The sequence below is a fragment of the Cetorhinus maximus genome, chromosome 23, assembly GCF_964194155.1.
Source record: "Cetorhinus maximus chromosome 23, sCetMax3.hap1.1, whole genome shotgun sequence".
Classification (NCBI taxonomy): Eukaryota; Metazoa; Chordata; class Chondrichthyes; order Lamniformes; family Cetorhinidae; genus Cetorhinus; species Cetorhinus maximus.
Genome location: NC_135901.1, coordinates 15,681,313 through 15,700,408, shown reverse-complemented (window position 1 = coordinate 15,700,408; position 19,096 = coordinate 15,681,313). Strand labels below are relative to the sequence as shown.

At 44.2% G+C, this 19,096-nt stretch overlaps 1 protein-coding gene across 1 annotated transcript in view; it reads right to left on the bottom strand.

Moving 5' to 3' along the window:
• The window catches only part of LOC144697841 (uncharacterized), a 41,215-nt gene extending 28,635 nt beyond the window's left edge, over positions 1 to 12,580 (bottom strand). Inside the window, exons 1-3 of the mRNA XM_078569817.1 lie at positions 12,237 to 12,580; positions 11,114 to 11,235; positions 2,187 to 3,138 (exon numbers count right to left, since the gene is read on the bottom strand). Of these exons, the coding sequence (XP_078425943.1) occupies positions 2,187 to 2,774 (588 nt within the window). The 5' untranslated portion in view covers positions 2,775 to 3,138; positions 11,114 to 11,235; positions 12,237 to 12,580. The remainder of the gene's footprint in view (positions 1 to 2,186; positions 3,139 to 11,113; positions 11,236 to 12,236) is intronic.
• Between the last annotated feature and the right edge of the window lie 6,516 nt (positions 12,581 to 19,096).

Genomic DNA, 19,096 nt, shown 5'->3' with positions numbered 1-19,096 from the left:
TGTGGTCCTGAGAGGTGCTACAGAAATGCATTTTTTTCTGATTGTCCACAAACTTGGATATATTTCAATCTCTTCCTCAAAACCATTGATAAAGATTGAGCCTTAATTTTGTGTAATAATCACGTCTTTGATACCATCTCGAATGCTATGTGAAACTTCAAACACACTATATCCTGAATTATTTGTTTTAGAACAGTAAGTTGTTGTGATTTAGAATTCACTCCCTGAAAACTTTGCGAGAAGCAGATTCAGCTCGATCTTTTAAAAGGGAACTGGACAGATTTTTGAAAGCAAAAGTAAACTGCAGGGCGACTGAATTAATTGGGTAGTTTTTCAAAGAGCCAGCATGAGCACGATGGGCCTAATGTGCTCCATCTCTGCTCTCTGAGTCTTGTAGCCATTTAAAGTGAGTGGCAAAGACCTGGAATCTGCTTCCAATGAGAGTGATAGAAGCAGAGATGATGGAGTGATTTTGAAAGGAAATTGGGTGGGCACTTGGGGGAAATAAACCTACAGGCATGTGGGGATGGAATGGGACAATAGGACTGACCAGTTTACTCTGGACAGCTGTCATGCAATTGATTGGCTGAATGGTCCCATTCCTTATCTTAATGATTCTATGACATAAAGAGAGGAATTTCAGCTGCTCCAGTCTCTCCAACTAACTGAAGTCTGTCATCTTGTAAATCCTGTTTCCAGCCTCTCAAAGAATTTCACATCTTTCCTTAAATGTTGGCCCATATATAGGGTTCCTTTCTAGAGGGACAGAATTGAGAAGCAGGGAGGTTATGCTACTGGTATAAGATGCTAGTTCACTAGATACTAGGGAGGTCAACTTGTTTAGGACCATGTTAGACTGCACTGGGAGTAGTGTCAATATTTGTGATTTCCATTTAGAAGAAGGAAATAGAGGCACTGGAGAAGGGGCAATAAAAACTCACAAGAATAATACTAGAACTGAGAGCATTTAACCCTCAGGAAAGGCTGGGGGACTTTTCTCTAGAAAAGAGAAGGCTGAAGGGTGACCTGATGGAAGTCCTTAAGATTATGAAGGGGTTCAATAATCCAATAGGGATTTCATGAGAAACCTCCTTACCCAGCAAGTGGTGAGAAAGTGGAACTCACTACCGCAGCGAGTGGTTGAGCTGAATAACATGAATACATTGAAGAGGAAGCTAGATACATACATGAGGGAGACAGGAATAGAAGGATATGCTGATGGAGAAGATGAAGAGGGTGGGTAGAAGCCCATGTGGAGCATAAGTACTGACATAGACCAATTGTGCTGACTGGCCTGGCCTGTGCTATAGACTCCATGGAACAGAGACAAATGTATATATTTTAGATCTACCTGTCGTGGTAGGAAAAACACGATTTATTATCCTGGATAAAATAAATTTTCTTCATCAGCTTTTGTGGATCATTTCTGTGGAAATATGCACTCCCAGGCTCAAAGAGCATCAGCCCACTGGAAGCAAAGTTGAGAGACCAGCCAGTCCAGCAGAAAGAAACCCTCTGACCCTCCCACTTCACCAACTGTCAGAATGAACATTGTTCAGTCCTGGATGTGGTTAACAGAATCACAGAATTGTTATGGCATAAGAGGCCACTCGGCCCATCCAGTCTGCACTGGCTCTCCGAATGAACATTATGACTTAGTGCCATTGACCTGCCTTTTTCCCGTATCCTTGCACATTTTTTCCATTCAAATAATCATCCAATGTCCTCTTGAATGCCTCGATTGAACCTGCCTCCATCACACTCCCAGGCTGTACATTCCAGACTCAAACCACTCGCTGCGTGAAAAGGTTTTTCTCTCACATCACATTTGCTTCTTTTGCAACTCACTTTAAATCTTTGCCCCCTCATTCTTGACCCTTCTTTGAGTGGGAACAGTTTCTCCCCATGTGCTCTGTCCAGCCCCCTCATAATTTTGGACACCTCTATCAACTCTCCTCTTAGCCTTCCCTACTCCAAGGAGAACAGTTCCAACCTCTCCAACCTATCCTCATAACTGAAGTTTCTGATCCCTGGAGCCATTCCCGTAAACCTCTTCTGCACTGTCTCTAATCCATTCACATCCTTCCTATAGTATGGTGCCCAGAACTGTACACAATACTCCAGCTGAGGTCGAACTAGTAGCTTATACCAGTAGCAATAACAGCAGAATCCAGCCCCTGTAATCACTTGTGAACTCGCTGGTGTCTCAACAGGTTGGCTAACTGAGTGAATCCTTTCCCACAGTCAGAACACGTGAACGGCCTCTCCCCAGTGTGAACTCGCTGGTGTGTCAACAAGTTGTATGAATTACTGAACTCCTTCCCACAAGCAGAGCAGGTGAATGGTCTCTCCTCAGTGTGAACTCGCTGGTGTCTCAGCAGGCTAGATAACTGAGTGAATCCTTTCCCACACACAGAGCAGGTGAATGGCCTCTCCCCAGTGTGGATTCGCTGGTGTGTCTGCAGGGCGGAAAAATGAGCGAATCCCTTCCCACACTCAGAGCAGGTGAATGGCCTCTCCCCGGTGTGAACTCGCTGGTGTGTCAGCAGGTTGGATGACCGAGTGAATCCCTTCCCACACACAGAGCAAGTGAATGTCCTCTCCCCAGTGTGAACTCGCTGGTGTGTCAGCAGGTTGGATGACCGAGCGAATCCCTTCCCACACAGAAAGCACGTGAATGGCCTCTCCCCGGTGTGAATGCGTCGATGAATTTCGAGTGCAGAAGGGGACTGGAATCCCTTCCCGCAGTCCCCACATTTCCACCGTTTCTCCATGGTGTGGGTGTCCTTGTGACTCTCCAGGTTCGACGATCAGTTGAGGACTCATCCACAAACAGAACACGTGTACAGTCTCTCCATGCTGTGAATGGTCTGATGTTTTTGTCAAGCTGTGTAAATGGTTAATATTGTTTCCACAGTCAGTGCACGAGAACACTCTCACGTGGGCGTGTGCATCTTGATGCTTTTCCAGTCACATTGAACTTTAAGACCTTATGAAGCAATCAGAACAGACAAACATTTCTCCATTAGATTCAAAGGCTGATGATATTCAGGTCCCGATGAATTGAGTGACTCCGTCAGATCTTGACATGATGTTTGGTTTGAGATTTCTGACTACAAATCCTCCCCTTCTAATATCCTGTAAAAGGAGTTTAGAAAAGTCATCACTGTCAGTAAAGGTGGGAAATTCAGAACAGGCAATTCTCGTTTCTACGGCACATTCTTTCATCTCTTGTTCCCTAAAACCTGTAAATCTCTATCCCACACACAATCGCTCCATTCTCATTCTGCTGTGCCAAAAATTCACCGTCGCAATTCTCCTGAACAGATCCATGCTCACTGCTTCCTTTCCTGGAGAGATTATAAGAAATGGATAAGGAGAAGGCCATTCATCCCATCAAGCCTGCTCCACCATTCAATAAGATCCTACTTGATCTGATGTGGCCTTAACTGCACATTCCTGCCTGTCCCCATAATGTTGACTCCCTTGTCGGTCAAAAATGTGTCCAACTCAGCCTTGAATGTATTCAATGGCCCAGCCTGCAGTACTCCCTGTGGAAGAGAATTCCAAAGAGTAATGCCCCTCTGAGAGAAGAAATTCCTCCCCACCTTAAATGAGAGAACACTTTTTATACTGTGACCCCTAATTCTAGAATCCCCTGCGAGGTGAAGCATTCTCCAAGCATCTACCCTGTCAAACAGCCTCAGGATCCTATTTGTTTCAATAAAATCACGTCTCATTCTTCTGAGCTCCATTGAGTTAAGGTTTAACCAGCTCAGCATTTTCTCATATTACTGTACTGTCCCGTTAAATACCAGCCATTACCTGGACAAACCACCCTTTTTACTGAGTCCTGGGGCAACCTTTCTAGAGTCTCCACCCTGCCTGGATTCACTTCCTTCCTTCAGTTCCCGCAATTCAACAATTTAAGCCCAGAATTAGAAAATAAATAAAAATGAGGAAACATTGATTTCCCCACAGATGTTACCCAGAGGAGGACGTTTTAGTCTGAAGCTCATTGTCCAACTTCCGCATTGTGACGTCGACCATGGAACCTTGCCTGAATCAGCCAATGGGAATCACTCTGCCCCGCGGTGACGTCTTCGGGTTGCAGTCTGCAGGCCAGGCGCGCGGACACGGGAGTCCCACCCCTACCCATTGTTCCCGCTCCCCCTGCACCTCCTCGAGCCAAGGTTTCCGGGTAACCAGCTGACGTCCCCGGCCAGAGCGAGAAGCCACTCGGCGAACTCCCCCTCCCCCCCACTGTCTACGGCGGTTGGCTGGGTCCAAAAATAGATCGAGAGTGACCGCTGACGGCAGCCGCACTGCGCCTGCTCCGGACAGCTCGGGTCAGCAGCGCTTTCTGCGCCTGCGCGCTGGGGGGGGGGGGGAGTTTACAAAATGTCTTCCCTTCATTTATTTCTGAGTTAAATTTTAAACAGCGCAGTGTTTGTTATTAACTTCGCACAGACACTAAAACTTCCTCCTCTGTCTAACATCTGTGAGTAAAACACTTTCTTTCCCTCCCCTGGGAAATACAGAGAGTTGTGGGACTCTGTAACTGGAATTAGTGCCAAATATGCTGAGGGGGGAAATGCTGGTGATTTTGTGGAACCTGTTTTTTTATTGTACAAACTGTTTAAAGTCAAACTTATCCTGTCTATTCAAATCCTGCTTGTCTGTTAATGCATGTTTCATTTGTGTTGATTTTAGTTTGATTGTTACAGGAAAAATTAAAAAAGTGAAACCTTGTCCTTCGGTTTATTCCATTGGGTTTGTCTGGGAATGTGTTTATTTTAACGTTATCGGTCTCCATGGGAATCATAACAACAAAGATATGTCTAGTGTTGTTATATGTTACATATTAGGTATAATATTTATGGCTCTATAACACATTTTGTTATTTTTAATCTTCTAATATAGTACTGTAGCTACGTTATATATTTCCAGTCACAGAGTCATTGTGGCACAGAAGGATTCTATTTGACAACTCAAGTCCATGCCGACTCCCTGTATAGCAATCCAGTCAGCCCCATTCCCCCTTTATATCTTGGTTCCCCGGCAAGTTCATTTTTTCAACTGCACATCCAATTTCATTTTGAATCATTGATTGTCTTCACTTTCACCAGGTCATGACCACTCACTGCATAAATGGAGCTTTTCCTCTAACCAAGTGATACGGGACTGTACATTATACTAATTTTTAGTCTAGTAACATAAACATATTTATATTAGGCTGACAGCCTGCATGAAGATTTTCAGGTCTCTGTGTCCAGTACAGGAAGCAGTGAGCATGGATCTGTCGATCAGCATGAATCAGAACCTTCAGGAGAATTGGGAGGGTGTGTTTTAGGTACAGCAGAGTGAGGATAGAGGGAGAGTGTGGGACTGAGGTTTACAGCTTTTGGGGATTGAGGGAGGAAAGAATGTTCCATAGAAATTTGAATTGTCTATTCTGAATTTCTATCCTGTACTGACAGTGATCACTTTTGTAAACTCCTTTTACAGGATATTAGAAGAGGAGGATTTACAGACAGAAATATCAAACCAAACATCACGTCAAGATTTGACAGAGCTACCCAACGCATTGGGACGTGAGTGACATCAGCCTATGAATTTAGAAAGAGAAATGTCTGCCTGTTTCAAAAGGTTTTAAACATTAATCTAACTTGAAAAGCACTGAGATGCACACATCCTCGTGAATGTGTGCCACTGCACTGACTATGAAAGGAGCTTTAACCAGTTACAGAGCTGAAAAACATTCACAGCAGGGAGAAACCAGACACGTGTTGTGTGTGTAGATGAGGCTTCAACTGATTGTAGAACTTGGAGAGACACAAGGACCCCCACACCATGGAGAAACCATGGAAATGTGGGGACTGTGGGAAGGGATTCCGTGCCCCCTGTGAGGAGAAGCCGTTCATCTGCTCCGTGTGTGGAAAGGGATTCATTGATTCATCCACCCTGCGGAGACATCAGCGAGTTCACACCGGGGAGAGACCATTCACCTGCTCTGAGTGTGGGAAGGGATTCAGTGATTCATCCAACCTGCTGATACACCAGTGAGTTCACACTGGGGAGAGACCGTTCACTTGCTCCATGTGTGGAAAGGGATTCACACGGTCATCTGCCCTGTGGAATCATGAGCGATTTCACACTGGTGAGGGGTTGTTCACTTGCTCTGAGTGTGGGAAGGGATTCACTCACTCATCCCTCCTGCTGACACACCAACACATTCACACCAGGGAGAAGCCAATCACCTGCTCTCAGTGTGGGAAGGGATTCACTCAGTTATCCAGCCTGGTGAGACACCAGCACATTCATACCAGGCAGAGGCGATTCACCTGCTCCATGTGTGGGAAGGGATTCAGTCAGCCCAGTCCGCTGGGGCGCCAAGGTACTCAGACCAATGGGAAACCTGTTCAATGCTCTGACTGTGGGAGCTGCTTTACACACTAAGCGCTGATGGACCATCAGGTAGGAACTCACACTGAGGAGAGACCGTTCAGCTGCTGTCACTGCGCAAAGAGCTTTAGAATGTCGTACGATTTACTGAAACACCAGCGAGTTCACATCAGGGAGAAGCCGTTCACCTGTTCTGACTGTGGGAAGGGATTCGGTGATTCATCCAACCTGCAGAGACATCAGCAAGTTCACAGTGAGGAGAAGCTGTTCACCTGCTCTGAGTGTGGGAAAGGATTCACTCAGTCATCCCACTTGCAGACACACCAGCGAGTTCACAGTGGAGAGAGGCCATTCACTTGCTCCGTGTGTGGGAAAGGATTCAGTGATTTATCCAACCTGCTGAAGCACCAGCGAATTCACAATGGAGAGATTTGTTCACCTGCTCAGTTTGTGGGAAGGAATCACTCATTCATCCGAGCTGCTGAGACACCATGGCAGTCACACCAATTAGAGCCTTTTAGATGCTCTGACCGTTGGTGTTAATTGTATCAATTGAGGTTAAGTATCTGCAGGTGGAGGGCATTGATTGGATGGTTACATAAGCCCGTATAAGAGACACTTACTGACATAGAGTGGAACCAGGAGGCCTATAGCTGTAATGTTTCACTCTGTGAATAAATCTATACCAAGTAAAGATTGGCTGCAGTTTCTTCTTTTACCATAAGGCTATCAGTATTATAACATGGTAACAGAGAATGTTTGTCTAATGGTGAAGGTTTGAAACGCAAGGAAAATAAGATTTCACACAGAGACCTACAATCCTAGCAGCTTTTGTGAGAAATGGCTGAAAGCAAGTGGAAATTGTCAGGGTCTGATTACCCACGAATGCTCTCGGAGTCTGAGCCATATGACCAGTGGAAGAATGAAGTGGACATGTGGACACATGTTACGTCCCAACCAAGGAGGAAACAAGGAACGGCCTTGGCATTGTCACTACGCTCAAAAGAAAGCCAAACACCTCATTTTAGCCAATAAAGCTACACAACAAGATTTCACTTGTTTTTTTTACCAAAACAAACTTTATTGTATATAAAAGAATTAAACAAAGCAAGTACTAATAACTTAATATGGTTTTTAACTACATATGTTGTGCCCTCAGGTTTACATCTTAGTTTCCCCATGATTCTCTCATAAGGCACATCAAGTATGTCACAGTGCTGTGGAGAGTTCTCCTCAGTTCCAGCTATTCTCAGAGGTTAAACTTTCATTTATCATCTCTTGACTGTGGCTGCTCAGTCCCTTGTTATTTTTCCAATGCTTCCAAGCTAATCTGCTGTGTAGGTCACTGGTAAAAATCTTCTTTTGCCATTTTAAGAATGTCACTCAAAATGTTACGACCACAGCTGATGTTATTGCTGAGCAAGTCAGACTCGAGTGAAGTCTGTCTCGCTGATCATAAACTTTTTTTGTGAAAACAAGGAGGAAGAGCTACTGACTTCAAAAACACAGAACTCCAGTCATACCTTTAGAATTTTTAAAATTAAAGGATTTATTAAAAAGGAAAACTTAAGCGCACAAGATAAAAGTTAGAACAGCCTTACAGAACAACCCTCAAAAATATGCTTGGTCAAAAGTACACGACTGCACTACCTTTTTGGCAACAATCCCTTATAGATTTTAACCATAAAAATCCAGTAAACATTATCCAAGTCAAGGAATTATTATCACTTTAATAAAGGTGTACCTCACGACTTCTCAGGTACTTCCACTCTGATATGGGATTCCAAAAGAAGGTTCAGAAACAAACTGTTTCCTAAAACAAAGACTCCTGGCTTAACACTGGGTGGCTGCCTCCAATTCTAAACTTTTACAGTTTCTTAGCCGCACACACACAGAGAAGCTGAACCTCAGTGGGTTCACCCACAGCAACCCTCAACAGTTAAACACCCCTTTCCTTAAATATCTTTTTCCCCTTTCATCTCAGGTTCCATTGTCCTGAAACACCTCTTTGAAACTCAACTTCTCCAAATATAAAAATATTTCATGTTTTCTGTTTTGCCTCTACTTTTGGGTCAATAAAATTTAATATGCCTTCCCCTATTTACTCATGGAATCCCTGTTAGATGCAAATGTCCCCTGTAACTTCTGAACTCCCTTTTTGAAATTCAAAGCTGAAAAACCCATTTCCCACTGATATCACAACGCAAATTTCAGAACCAACCTATTTACTTGTAACTCAAACCCACCATAACCTCTGCACCACATGCACAAACCTAACACCTTTAACCTTTCATCTCTTACACCTCACAGACAACCTGTCTCTAGTAACCTCCCCCTTGCTTAATTAACCCTGGACACACACCCCCAGCTTTCTACACACAAAACATCATCACAAAAATATACATCTCTCATCACAAAATGCTTTTTATGTTCAAGCAAAAATTTTTGATACTCCTGTGAGGTCTGGTCTTTGAACAGTTTATAATCCTTTCGGTTCACCTAATCTCATTCAGATCGAGTTTAATTTAATTTCTTTCCAGTGATGTTGACAGCTTCTTCATTCTGGACTTTCAATTCTTTTTTCAAACATTTTGAGTCTTCCACGTCACTCACAAACTATTTCATTCCAATCATTTTGGAGTTTGAAGTGTTTTTTCTGTGAACCGTCCCTTTGCCTGAACTCCTGCTGCTGTTATATCTTGTTCTGTCTCAGCACAGGCAGCTACATATAATTCAGTGTTCGGTGTCATTAACCCTTTAGGGTATCTTTGAGATCTTAGTTCCTTCTGAAGTGGGCTTTTATCTTGAGATGTTTCAGGCACTTTTCCTGACTCTGCACTGTCCGTGACTAGGGTGGACACATCAATATCTTTATTTTGTATCAGTTTGTAGCTTAACCGGGTCACGAATAGGCTAGGGTTTTTTTTTTTACTCACAGGAACATCTTCTGAACTGTGAACACGGTCCCAGAAAGTGGAAAAACAATATCACCTATTATTTTTTTTTTATTCATGGGATGTGGGCTTCGCTGGCTGGGCCAGCATTTATTGCCCATCCCTAGTTGCCCTTGAGAAGGTGGTGGTGAGCTGCCTTCTTGAACTGCTGCAGTCCATGTGGTGTAGGTACACCCACAGTGCTGTTAGGAAGGAAGTTCCAGGATTTTGACCCAGCGACAGTGAAGGAACGGCGATATATTTCCAAGTCAGGATGGTGGTGACTTGGAGGGGAACTTCCAGGTGGTGGTGTTCCCATGTGTCTGCTGACCTTGTCCTTCTAAATGGTAGTGGTCGTGGGTTTGGAAGGTGCTGTCAGAGGAGCCTATATCATTCCCCAATATAAAATCTACATACATAATCAATAACACCAACAATAACAGACCTTCTATGAAAGCATAGTTTAAACTGACTTTACACAATGGGATAGGCACACACTCCCCATCAACACCCCGAACCAATACATTTTTGTTCAGTGAACATCTTGAAGAAAAGTCTAAATCTTTTGTTAACAATAAGCTCTGAGATGAGCCAGTGTCTCTAAGGATAACAATCTTTCCAGGTTCTTTCTTGGACAAAAATGGAGTGACTTCCTCTTCAAACATAAATCCTTCATAATCCCTCAAATCTCTATTTTCACCCATGGTAAATACATTAGAAGGTATTGATTTCTCACAAGCTTCCCCTTTTGGTGCAACTTTCTCTGGAGAAACACCAGCCACTTTTACCAATGCCACTGGTTTACTTTTTAATCTCCAATAATCTGATTTCAAATGTCCAACTCTATGACTGTGAAAACATATCAGTCTTTTTGACTCATTTCCATCCTCTACACAATCTCTTTACCACACTGGGGAGTATCTTTATTTTTAATTTCTACTATCCTTTCCACAATAGTTAGAGCTATCTTCATTCTCATACAGTCTACCTTTCCACTGGATGTGAATAACAACAGAATCCAATGACTGTGATCACTTGTGAACTCGCTGGTGTCTGAGCATGCTGGATAACCGAGTGAACCCCTTCCCACACACGGAGCAGGTGAACGGTCTCTCCCCAGTATGAACTGGCTGGTGTCTGAGCAGCCTGGATAACTGAGTGAATCCCATCCCACACTCAGAGCAGGTGAACGGCCTCTCCCCACTGTGCAGTTGTTGTTGCTGCCGCAGGGTGGATGAATCACTGAATCCCTGCCCACAGATGGAGCAGGTGAATGGCCTCTCCCCAGTGTGAACTCGCTGATGTCGCAACAGGTTGGATAGTTGACTGAATCCATTCCCACACACACAGCAGGTGAACGGCCTCTCCCCAGTGTGAACCCGCTGGTGTGCCAGCAGATTGGATGAATCGCTGAATCCCTTCCCACACTCAGAGCAGGTGAACGGCCTCTCCCCAGTGTGTGTGCGTCGATGAATCTCCAGCAAAGATGGAGATCTGAATGCCTTCACACAGTCCACACATTTCCACGGTTTCTCCATGATGCAAGTGTCCTTGTTTCTCTCTAGTTTGACTGTCAGCTGAAGCCTCGTTCACACACAAAACATGTATATGGTCTCTCCCCAGTGTAAATGGTGCAAACAGGCTGTGGAACTGGTTAAGGCTCTTTCCACAGTCAGTTTACTGGAACACTCTCACTTGGGTGTGTGTGTGTCTCTCAGTGCTTTTCCAGTCATACTAATTTTTAAAAATTATGGATGCAGACAGAACAGACAAACCTTTCTCTTATGGAATCAAAGACTGATGATATTCAGATTTTGGTGAATCAAGTTGCTGTATCAGATCTTAACGTGATGCTTCATTTGAGTTTCCCATCCGTAATTCCACCCCTTCAAATATCCTGTAAAAGAAGTTTACAAAAGCCATCAGTCAGTACAGGATAGAAATTCAGAACCAATGGAACATTCTTTCTTCTCTCATTCCCCTAAGAGTTGTAAATTTCTGTCCCACACACCCTGCCTCCATTGTCACTCTGCTGGACCTAATAAACATCCTCCCAATTTTTCTGAAGGTGCCAATTCATGCTGATCAGCAGGTCCATTCTCACTGCTTCCTGTCCCGAACACAGACATACAGCAACTCACTGCCGCAGAGGGTACTGGGAGAAAAGATGATCAATAATTTCAAAATGAAATTGGATGGATGTATGAAATTGATTTGAAGGAAATAAAATTGCAGAGGAACGGGGATATAGAGGGGAAATGGGACTGATTGGATTGCTTTGCAGAGAGTCGGCATGGACTTGAGTTGCTGAATGGACACCCTTTTGTACCGTAATGTCTCTGTGATTGGAAATATATAATGTAACTACATTTCTGTAATACAAGACTAGAAATTAACTGAATGTACCTAATTAGAGAATCATAAATAATATGTACCATATAACAGCACTAGACATATCTCTGTCTGATATTAATTTACTGTCCCTTAAATGGACTCCTTCTATGCTATAATGAGTCGATAGCTGGACATATACAGTGCTACATTACAAAATTGGAAATAAATAATGTACTTTATTAGAGAACCAACAATATCTAGAATGTAATATATGACACTAGACGTACGCTATCTATACACAAGACATGTCCTACCTTACCATGTCCTCTTAAATGTCAGCCTTCTGGGGAAACCATCCCTTTAATTCTGTACATCAGGAAAGAGACCATTCTTTTAGCCAGACAAATAAATGTGTCAAGCTGAGAGAGCAAAGGATGTCAATGTCTTTGAGAGTAGAGATTGCGCCAACCTTTCTAGACTGCACCCTCCTTGGACTAACTCTTTTCCTTTTAGTTCCTGCAAGTCAACAATTTAAGACCAGAATTAGAAAATAAATAGACATACAATAAATACATTGATTTCCTCACAGATGTTGCACAGAAGTTTTAGCCTGAAGCTCATTGTTCAACTTCCGCATTGTTACGTCCACAATCGAACCCTACCTGTACCAGCCAATGGGAATCACTCTGCTCCGCGGTGACGTCCTCGGGTTCCAATCTTGCAGGCCAGGCGCGCGGACACGGGAGCCCTGCCCCCACCCTTTGTCCCCCCTCCCCCTTCTCGAGACAAGGTTTCCAGGTAACCGGCTGACGGCTCCGCACAGACTGAGAAGCCGCTCGGCGAACTGACCTTTCCCCCCCACACTGTCTACGGCGGCTGCCTGATCCAAAAAGAGATCGAGCGTAACCGCTGGCGGCAGCCGCACTGCGCCTGCTCCGGGCAGCTCGGGTCAGCAGTGCTTTCTGCGCCTGCGCGCTGGGTTGCCAGCTGCAGGAATAGGGGAGGGGAGGGGAATTTGTGAAGTGTCTTCGCTTTATTTTCTTCCGAGTCATGTAGTTTGATTTTAAACAGAACAACATTTCTTTTTAGCTTCGCAAACACTAAAACTTCCTCCTCTGACCGACATCTGTGAGTAAATCACTTTCTTCACCCTCCCTGGGAAGTACAGAGAGTTGTGGGAATCTGTAACTGGAATTAGTGCCAAATATGCTGAGGGGGGAAATGCTGGTGATTTTGTGGAACCTTTTTTTCATTGTATGAAAATTTTAAGGTCCAATACAAGAAGCAGTCGACATGGATCTATCGGCATGAATCACCACCTTCAGGAGAATTGGGAGGGTGTATAACAGGCACAGCAGAGTGAGAATGGAGAGTGTGTGAGGTGGAGATTTAGAGCTTTTGGGGAATAAGAGAGGAAAAAGTTTTCCATGGAATCTAAAATTGTCTGTTCTGAATTTCTATCCTATGCTGACAATGATGACTTTTGCGAACTCATTTTGCAGGACAGATTGCAGACAGAAATCTCAAATGAAAGGTCACGTCAACATCTGACAGAATCACTCGATTCATCAGGACCTGAATATCATTGGCCTATGAATTTCATCAGTTTTGAATCTAGGAGGAAAACTGTTTTCTGGTCTGTCTGCATCAGAAGGTTTTAAACATCAGTGTGACTACACACCCGAGTGAGAGTGTTCCCGTGCACTGACTGTGGAAAGACCTTTAACCAGTTACATAGCCTGAAAACACATCACACCATTCACAGCAGGGAGAAACTGTACACGTGTTCTGTATGTGGATGAGGCTTCAACCGATCATCAACCCTCGAGAGACACAAGGACAACCGCACCTTGGACAAACCATGGAAAAGACTGTTGGAAGGGATTGCCTTCCCTGCCTGCACTGGAATTATATTGACACTGGGGAGAGGCCATTCACCTGCTCTATGTGTGGGAAAGGGTTCAGTAATTCGTCCCAACTGCTGACACGCCTGCGAGTTCACACAGGAGGGAGACCGTTCACCTGCCCTGAGTGCGGGAACGGATTCAGTAATTCATCCACCCTGCTGTTCACACTGGGGTGAGGCTGTTCACCTGCTCCCTGTGTAGGAAGGGATTCATTCAGGCATAGCATCTGCTGACACACCAACAGGTTCACACTGGGGAGATGTTGTTCACCTGTGTGTGGGATGGGCTTCACTCAGTCATCTCACCTGCTGAGACACCAGCAAGTTCACACCGGGGAAAGGCCATTCACCTGCCTTGCGTGTGGGAGGAGATTTGGTGTTTCATCCTCTGTACTGGCATACCACCGAGTTCACACCATGGAGAGACTGTTCACCTGCTCCAAGTGTGGAAAGGTATTCACTCAGTCATCCAACCTTGCTGAGACACCAGCGAGTTCACAAGTGATGACAGGAGTTGGATTCTGCTGTTATTGCTGCTGTTAATCACACCCAGAACTGAACCATGTTCATTCTGACAGTTGGTGAAGTGGGAGGGTCGGAGGGTTTCTTTCTGCTGGACTAGCCGGTCTCACGACTTTGCTTCCAGTGGGCAGATGCTCTTTGAGCCTGAGTGGGCACATTTCCACTGAAATAATCCACAAAAGCTGATGAAGGACATTTATTTTATCCTGGATAGTAAATAGTGTTCTTCCTACCACTATAGGTAGATCTAAAATAAATACATTTGTTTCTGTTCCACTGAGTCTATAGCACAGGGCCAGGCCAGTCGGCTCAATTGCTCTATGTCAGTATTTATGCTCCACATGAGCCTCCACCCACCCCTCTTCATCTCCCCCCATCAGCATATCCTTCTATTCCTTTCTCCCTCATATATGTATCTAGCTTCCCCTTAAATGTATTCATGCTGTTCACCTCAACCACTCACTGTGGTGGTGAGTTCCACATTTTCACCACTCACTGGGTAAAGAGGTTTCTCATGAAATCCCTGTTGAATTATTGAACCCCTTCATAATCTTAAAGACTTCCATCAGGTCACCCTTCAGTCTTCTCTTTTCTGGAGAAAAACAGCCCTCTCCTTTCCTGAGGGTTAAATGCTCTCAGCTTTGGAATTATTCTTGTGAATCTTTGTCGCCCCTTATCCAGTGCTTCTATTTCCTTTTCATAAAATGTGAGGGGTATAGACAGAGTAAATGCGAGTAGGCTCTTTCCACTTAGATTAGGAGAAATAAACATGAGAGGACATGGCTTTAGGGTGAAAGGGGAAAGGTTTAGGGGGAACATTAGAGGGAACTTCTTCACTCAGAGAGTGGTGAGAGTGTGGAACGAGCTACCATCTGACGTGGTAAATGCGGGCTCACTCTTAAGTTTTAAGAATAAATTAGATAGATACATGGATGGGAGAGGTCTGGAGGGTTATGGACTAGATGCAGGTCAATGGGACTAACGGAATAATATTTCGGCACAGACTAGAAGGGCCGAATGGCCTGTTTTCTGTGCTGTAGTGTTCTATGGTTCTAAATGGAGATCACTAATGTTGACATTACTCTCAGTGTAGTCTAACCATGGTTCTAGACAAGCTCAACATAACCTCCCTGCTTTTCAATTGTATTACTGTAGACCGGAACCCCGTATACGGGCCCCACTCTTTAGGAAAGATGTGCAGCTCTTTGAGAAGCTGGAGAGAGGATTTATCTGAATGGTACTGGGGATGAAGGACTCCAGTCAGTTGGAGAGACTGGAGCAGCTGAAATTGTGCTCTTTAGATCACAGATTCAGTAGGACCGAGAAGGAGGTCTTTTTGGCCCATCGAATCCATGGTGCTGACTCTACGGCAAACTAGTCAGTCCCATTGCCCATTCTGTCACCGTAGCCCTGTGAGTTTATTTCCCACAAGTGCCCATCCAGTTTCCTTTTGAATCACTTGTTGTTTCCATTTCCACCATCAATGCACATGGACCCGCAGGAGCCTCTGTCCCTGCTCACTCTTTAGAACTGTGCCATAAAATAGTGGAAGGTTCATCAACAGTGCTATCAGGCAGCGCTTACTCAGCAATAACCTGCTCACCATCTCACTGTTTGTATGAAGCATGCATGTCCCAAGATTTGATGGATAGCCCAGTTAGTGTGCTGAGGGAAACACGAGGCGCAGAGAGAGAGAGGGAGACCCCAGTCAGTAATAAAAAATGGTAACGAAATTGAGTCCAGACAAATATCAATGAATTAACACCACTTTATTAACAAATTAACAAAGTAAGCACTGTACTTGAATAAATGTTATTAACTGCCATAAATAAATCACTTAAGGGTCAGATTAATATAAAAGCAAAATACTGCAGATGTTGGAGATCTGAAATAAAAACAAAGTGCTGGAAAAATTCTGCAGGTTGGCAGCATCTGTGGAAAGGGGAACAGAGTTAACGTTTCGAGTCCAATTTGACTCTCCTTCGGAACATATTAACTACATTAATGATATTAACAGGTAGTCACTTGCTAGTACAGAACTTTAGTATTGCCGAGAAAAGAGACATGATGTCGAAGCTTTTCATCTTGCCCTCATCAGGACAGATCCACAAGAATACCAAATCTCAAAGGGAACAACGGGTATGAAAAAGGGGTGCTGATTGGTTGGCAAGTGGACTGTGATTGGTAGAGCTGTCGCCATGGAGAATGCACCAGGGAACAGTAACTGCCAAGCTTTTCTTAAAAATTCAAACCAGACAAGTTGACTCTGATTGGTCAATTCATTGCCTTGGGGAATGAACAAGGGAATGGCTGTCCCCAAAGCTTCTGTTCAGTTGAAAAAGGTGCAATGAATGGACATGTTCTTTCTGTTTGAAAAAAATGGGGCCTGGTGTTTGAATCTTGGTGAGCCACACTGAGAGTCTGACTGATAATCTTAAATTGGTTGTTAGTTTCATTCTTAGCACAATCAGGATCGTTTAGTAAGTGTTGTCCAATTGCGGAATCATATCTGTTAGTCACCACGTTCTGAGTTTTGCAAGCTCTGTCTGGTTAACTACAGTCAGTACTTTGCCTGTTGCGAACAGCCAAAAAGATGTGCTGATTGATATGATCCGCCAGTCATTGAGACATACGAGCTACATACCTGACAAAACCCCAGCACTGAAATTCATATACCACGTTACTCATTTGTGTGGTAGACAGAATGTCTTTTTGGTTTCACATCAGCATTCTGTTAGTGAAGAATATCACTAATGTTGCCACTGCATAGTAACAGTGTTGCTTAAATTTTTGAGACACCTTATGCTTCCAGGATAATCTGAGGTAGACTGGGCATTTTCAGGACCCAAGGCCTTTGGCCCATTCATGAGTTTGCGCGATTATACAGCGACCCCTGGTCTGGTCATGGTAGCCATTAACCCGCAGGATAGCTTTGATGCAGCCTATTTGGCATCAAGCTTGCATGGTGAGCAAATGGCTCAGGGCCTTGTTTACGAGATTGCTGATTAGGCCAATCTTATAGTGCGTGGAAATGTCGGAATCACAACACATATATTAACCAGTGAAGGCAGGCATGCAGTAGACGGTAGTAGAGAACCCATTAGCAGGTATCTCAACCACCACATTGAGGAATGGGAGCTCCTTTGACTGCTCCATTTCAAAGGGGAATTTGAGCACCGGCTGGAACCCATTAAGATATGTAAGGAAAACCTTAGATGCAGCTGCAGATTCAAATATAACTAATATATCATCTACGTCTTGGGAATACACAAGGGGTAGGAGGTTAGGGGTTAGTCCATCAAAGACGTGTTTCTCATGGAAACTGAGAAAGATGTTCATGATAGCTGGGCCTGGGGGGGGGATTTCATGTCAACACTATCCATTTGGGCAGACATGGTGTCATTAAATCAGAACTCAACTGCACGAGTTACTGAGTTCATAAGTTCAATGAATGCAGATTCAGACAATGGTGGAGGGTTAGATTGCCATGACATAGTGACTTGGTGCAAATCTCTATGGCTTCCCTGAGCGGTGTATTAGTGAATAGGCTCGCAATGTTGAACAAGCACATGGACATGGCATTGCGATCGATGTGCAAGTCCTGTATGGTCTTTGCAAAGGTGAAGGAATTCTTCACCATGTATGAGGAATGTGATAAAAATCATATATATATATATATATATACACACACACGCATATACTGAACTAAAAATGTGTGTCGTATACACTACTCAATAAGATAGAGATATGGGGGGATTTTCAGCGTGTGGTCATGACCTGGAACTCGCTGCCTACGAGGGTGGTGGAAGCAGAGACAGTAAATGATTTCAAAATGAAATTGGATGGGCATTTGAAGGAAATAAACTTGTAGGGGAACGGGGATGGAGAGAGGGAATGGAACTGACTGGATTGTTCTACAGAGAGTCGGCATGGACCCAAGTTACTGAGTGGATTTCTTGTGACGTAACAACTCTCCAACTGGAAATATATAACATAGCCACTGTACTAAATTACAATTAGATTTTTACTGGATTTTTCTTTCAGTGACAAATGCATCAATTTAAAGGAGCATCAGCATTTGCTTTGAAAATGCTTCTGACTTTAGGCCCCATGGAGGTCAATGTCAGGTCCCTGGTATCTGTCTGGGTGGGAGGGGGGGCAGGTGTGCACCAGACTGGGCTTCAGTGCCACAAGGAGCAAAGCCGGTGTTCCTGCTCCACATGGTGATCCCACGGCTGGGAGGAAGCCTGGTGTCAAGGGGAGGGGTTAGCGGCATCAACTGGGGGCAGCAGGAAGCCTGCCAAGGTCAACCAGCCATGATTTATTTATCATGAGTGTGGCTCCCTCACTTTGATGCCAGAGGGTCAATTGACAATTGGCGGAGCCAATGTGCAGCCAGTGTCAGGGTATGAAGGGTAGACATTGAGAGGTTGTTGCCTCCTAGCTGGAGAATCTACAACACAGGAGCACAGACTCAGGATAAGGGGCCGATCATTTCAGACTGAGATGAGGAGAAATGTTTTCACTCAGAAGGTTTGTGAATCTTTGGAATTCTCTTACACCTGGTTCACCAATACCCTGGAGGGAGGGAATCTGCTGTCCTTCCCTGGTCTGGCCTACGTGTGACTCTGGACCCACAGCAATGTGGTTGACTCTTAATCTTCCTCGGAAATGGCTGAGAAAGAAACTCAGCTGCACCAAACCACAACAGATAAGTTGGACAAGGTGGGCTGCAGCGGTTGAAGAAGGAAGATCATCACAACCGTCTCATGGGCAATTAAGGATGGACAATAAATGCTGGCATCTCTTTCTGACACTGATTGGCTTCTGCTGCCTCGCTCTCTGTGGAGATTCTCACTGACCATTTCTGGTCACTATTCTCACCAGGCAACAAACTAGAATGTTACAATCCCGGTATGGACTGTTCATGTTTAAAGATAAGTCTAAACAGCCAGTGATTAACTGAAAGAACTACACCACAAAATTTCATGCTTTT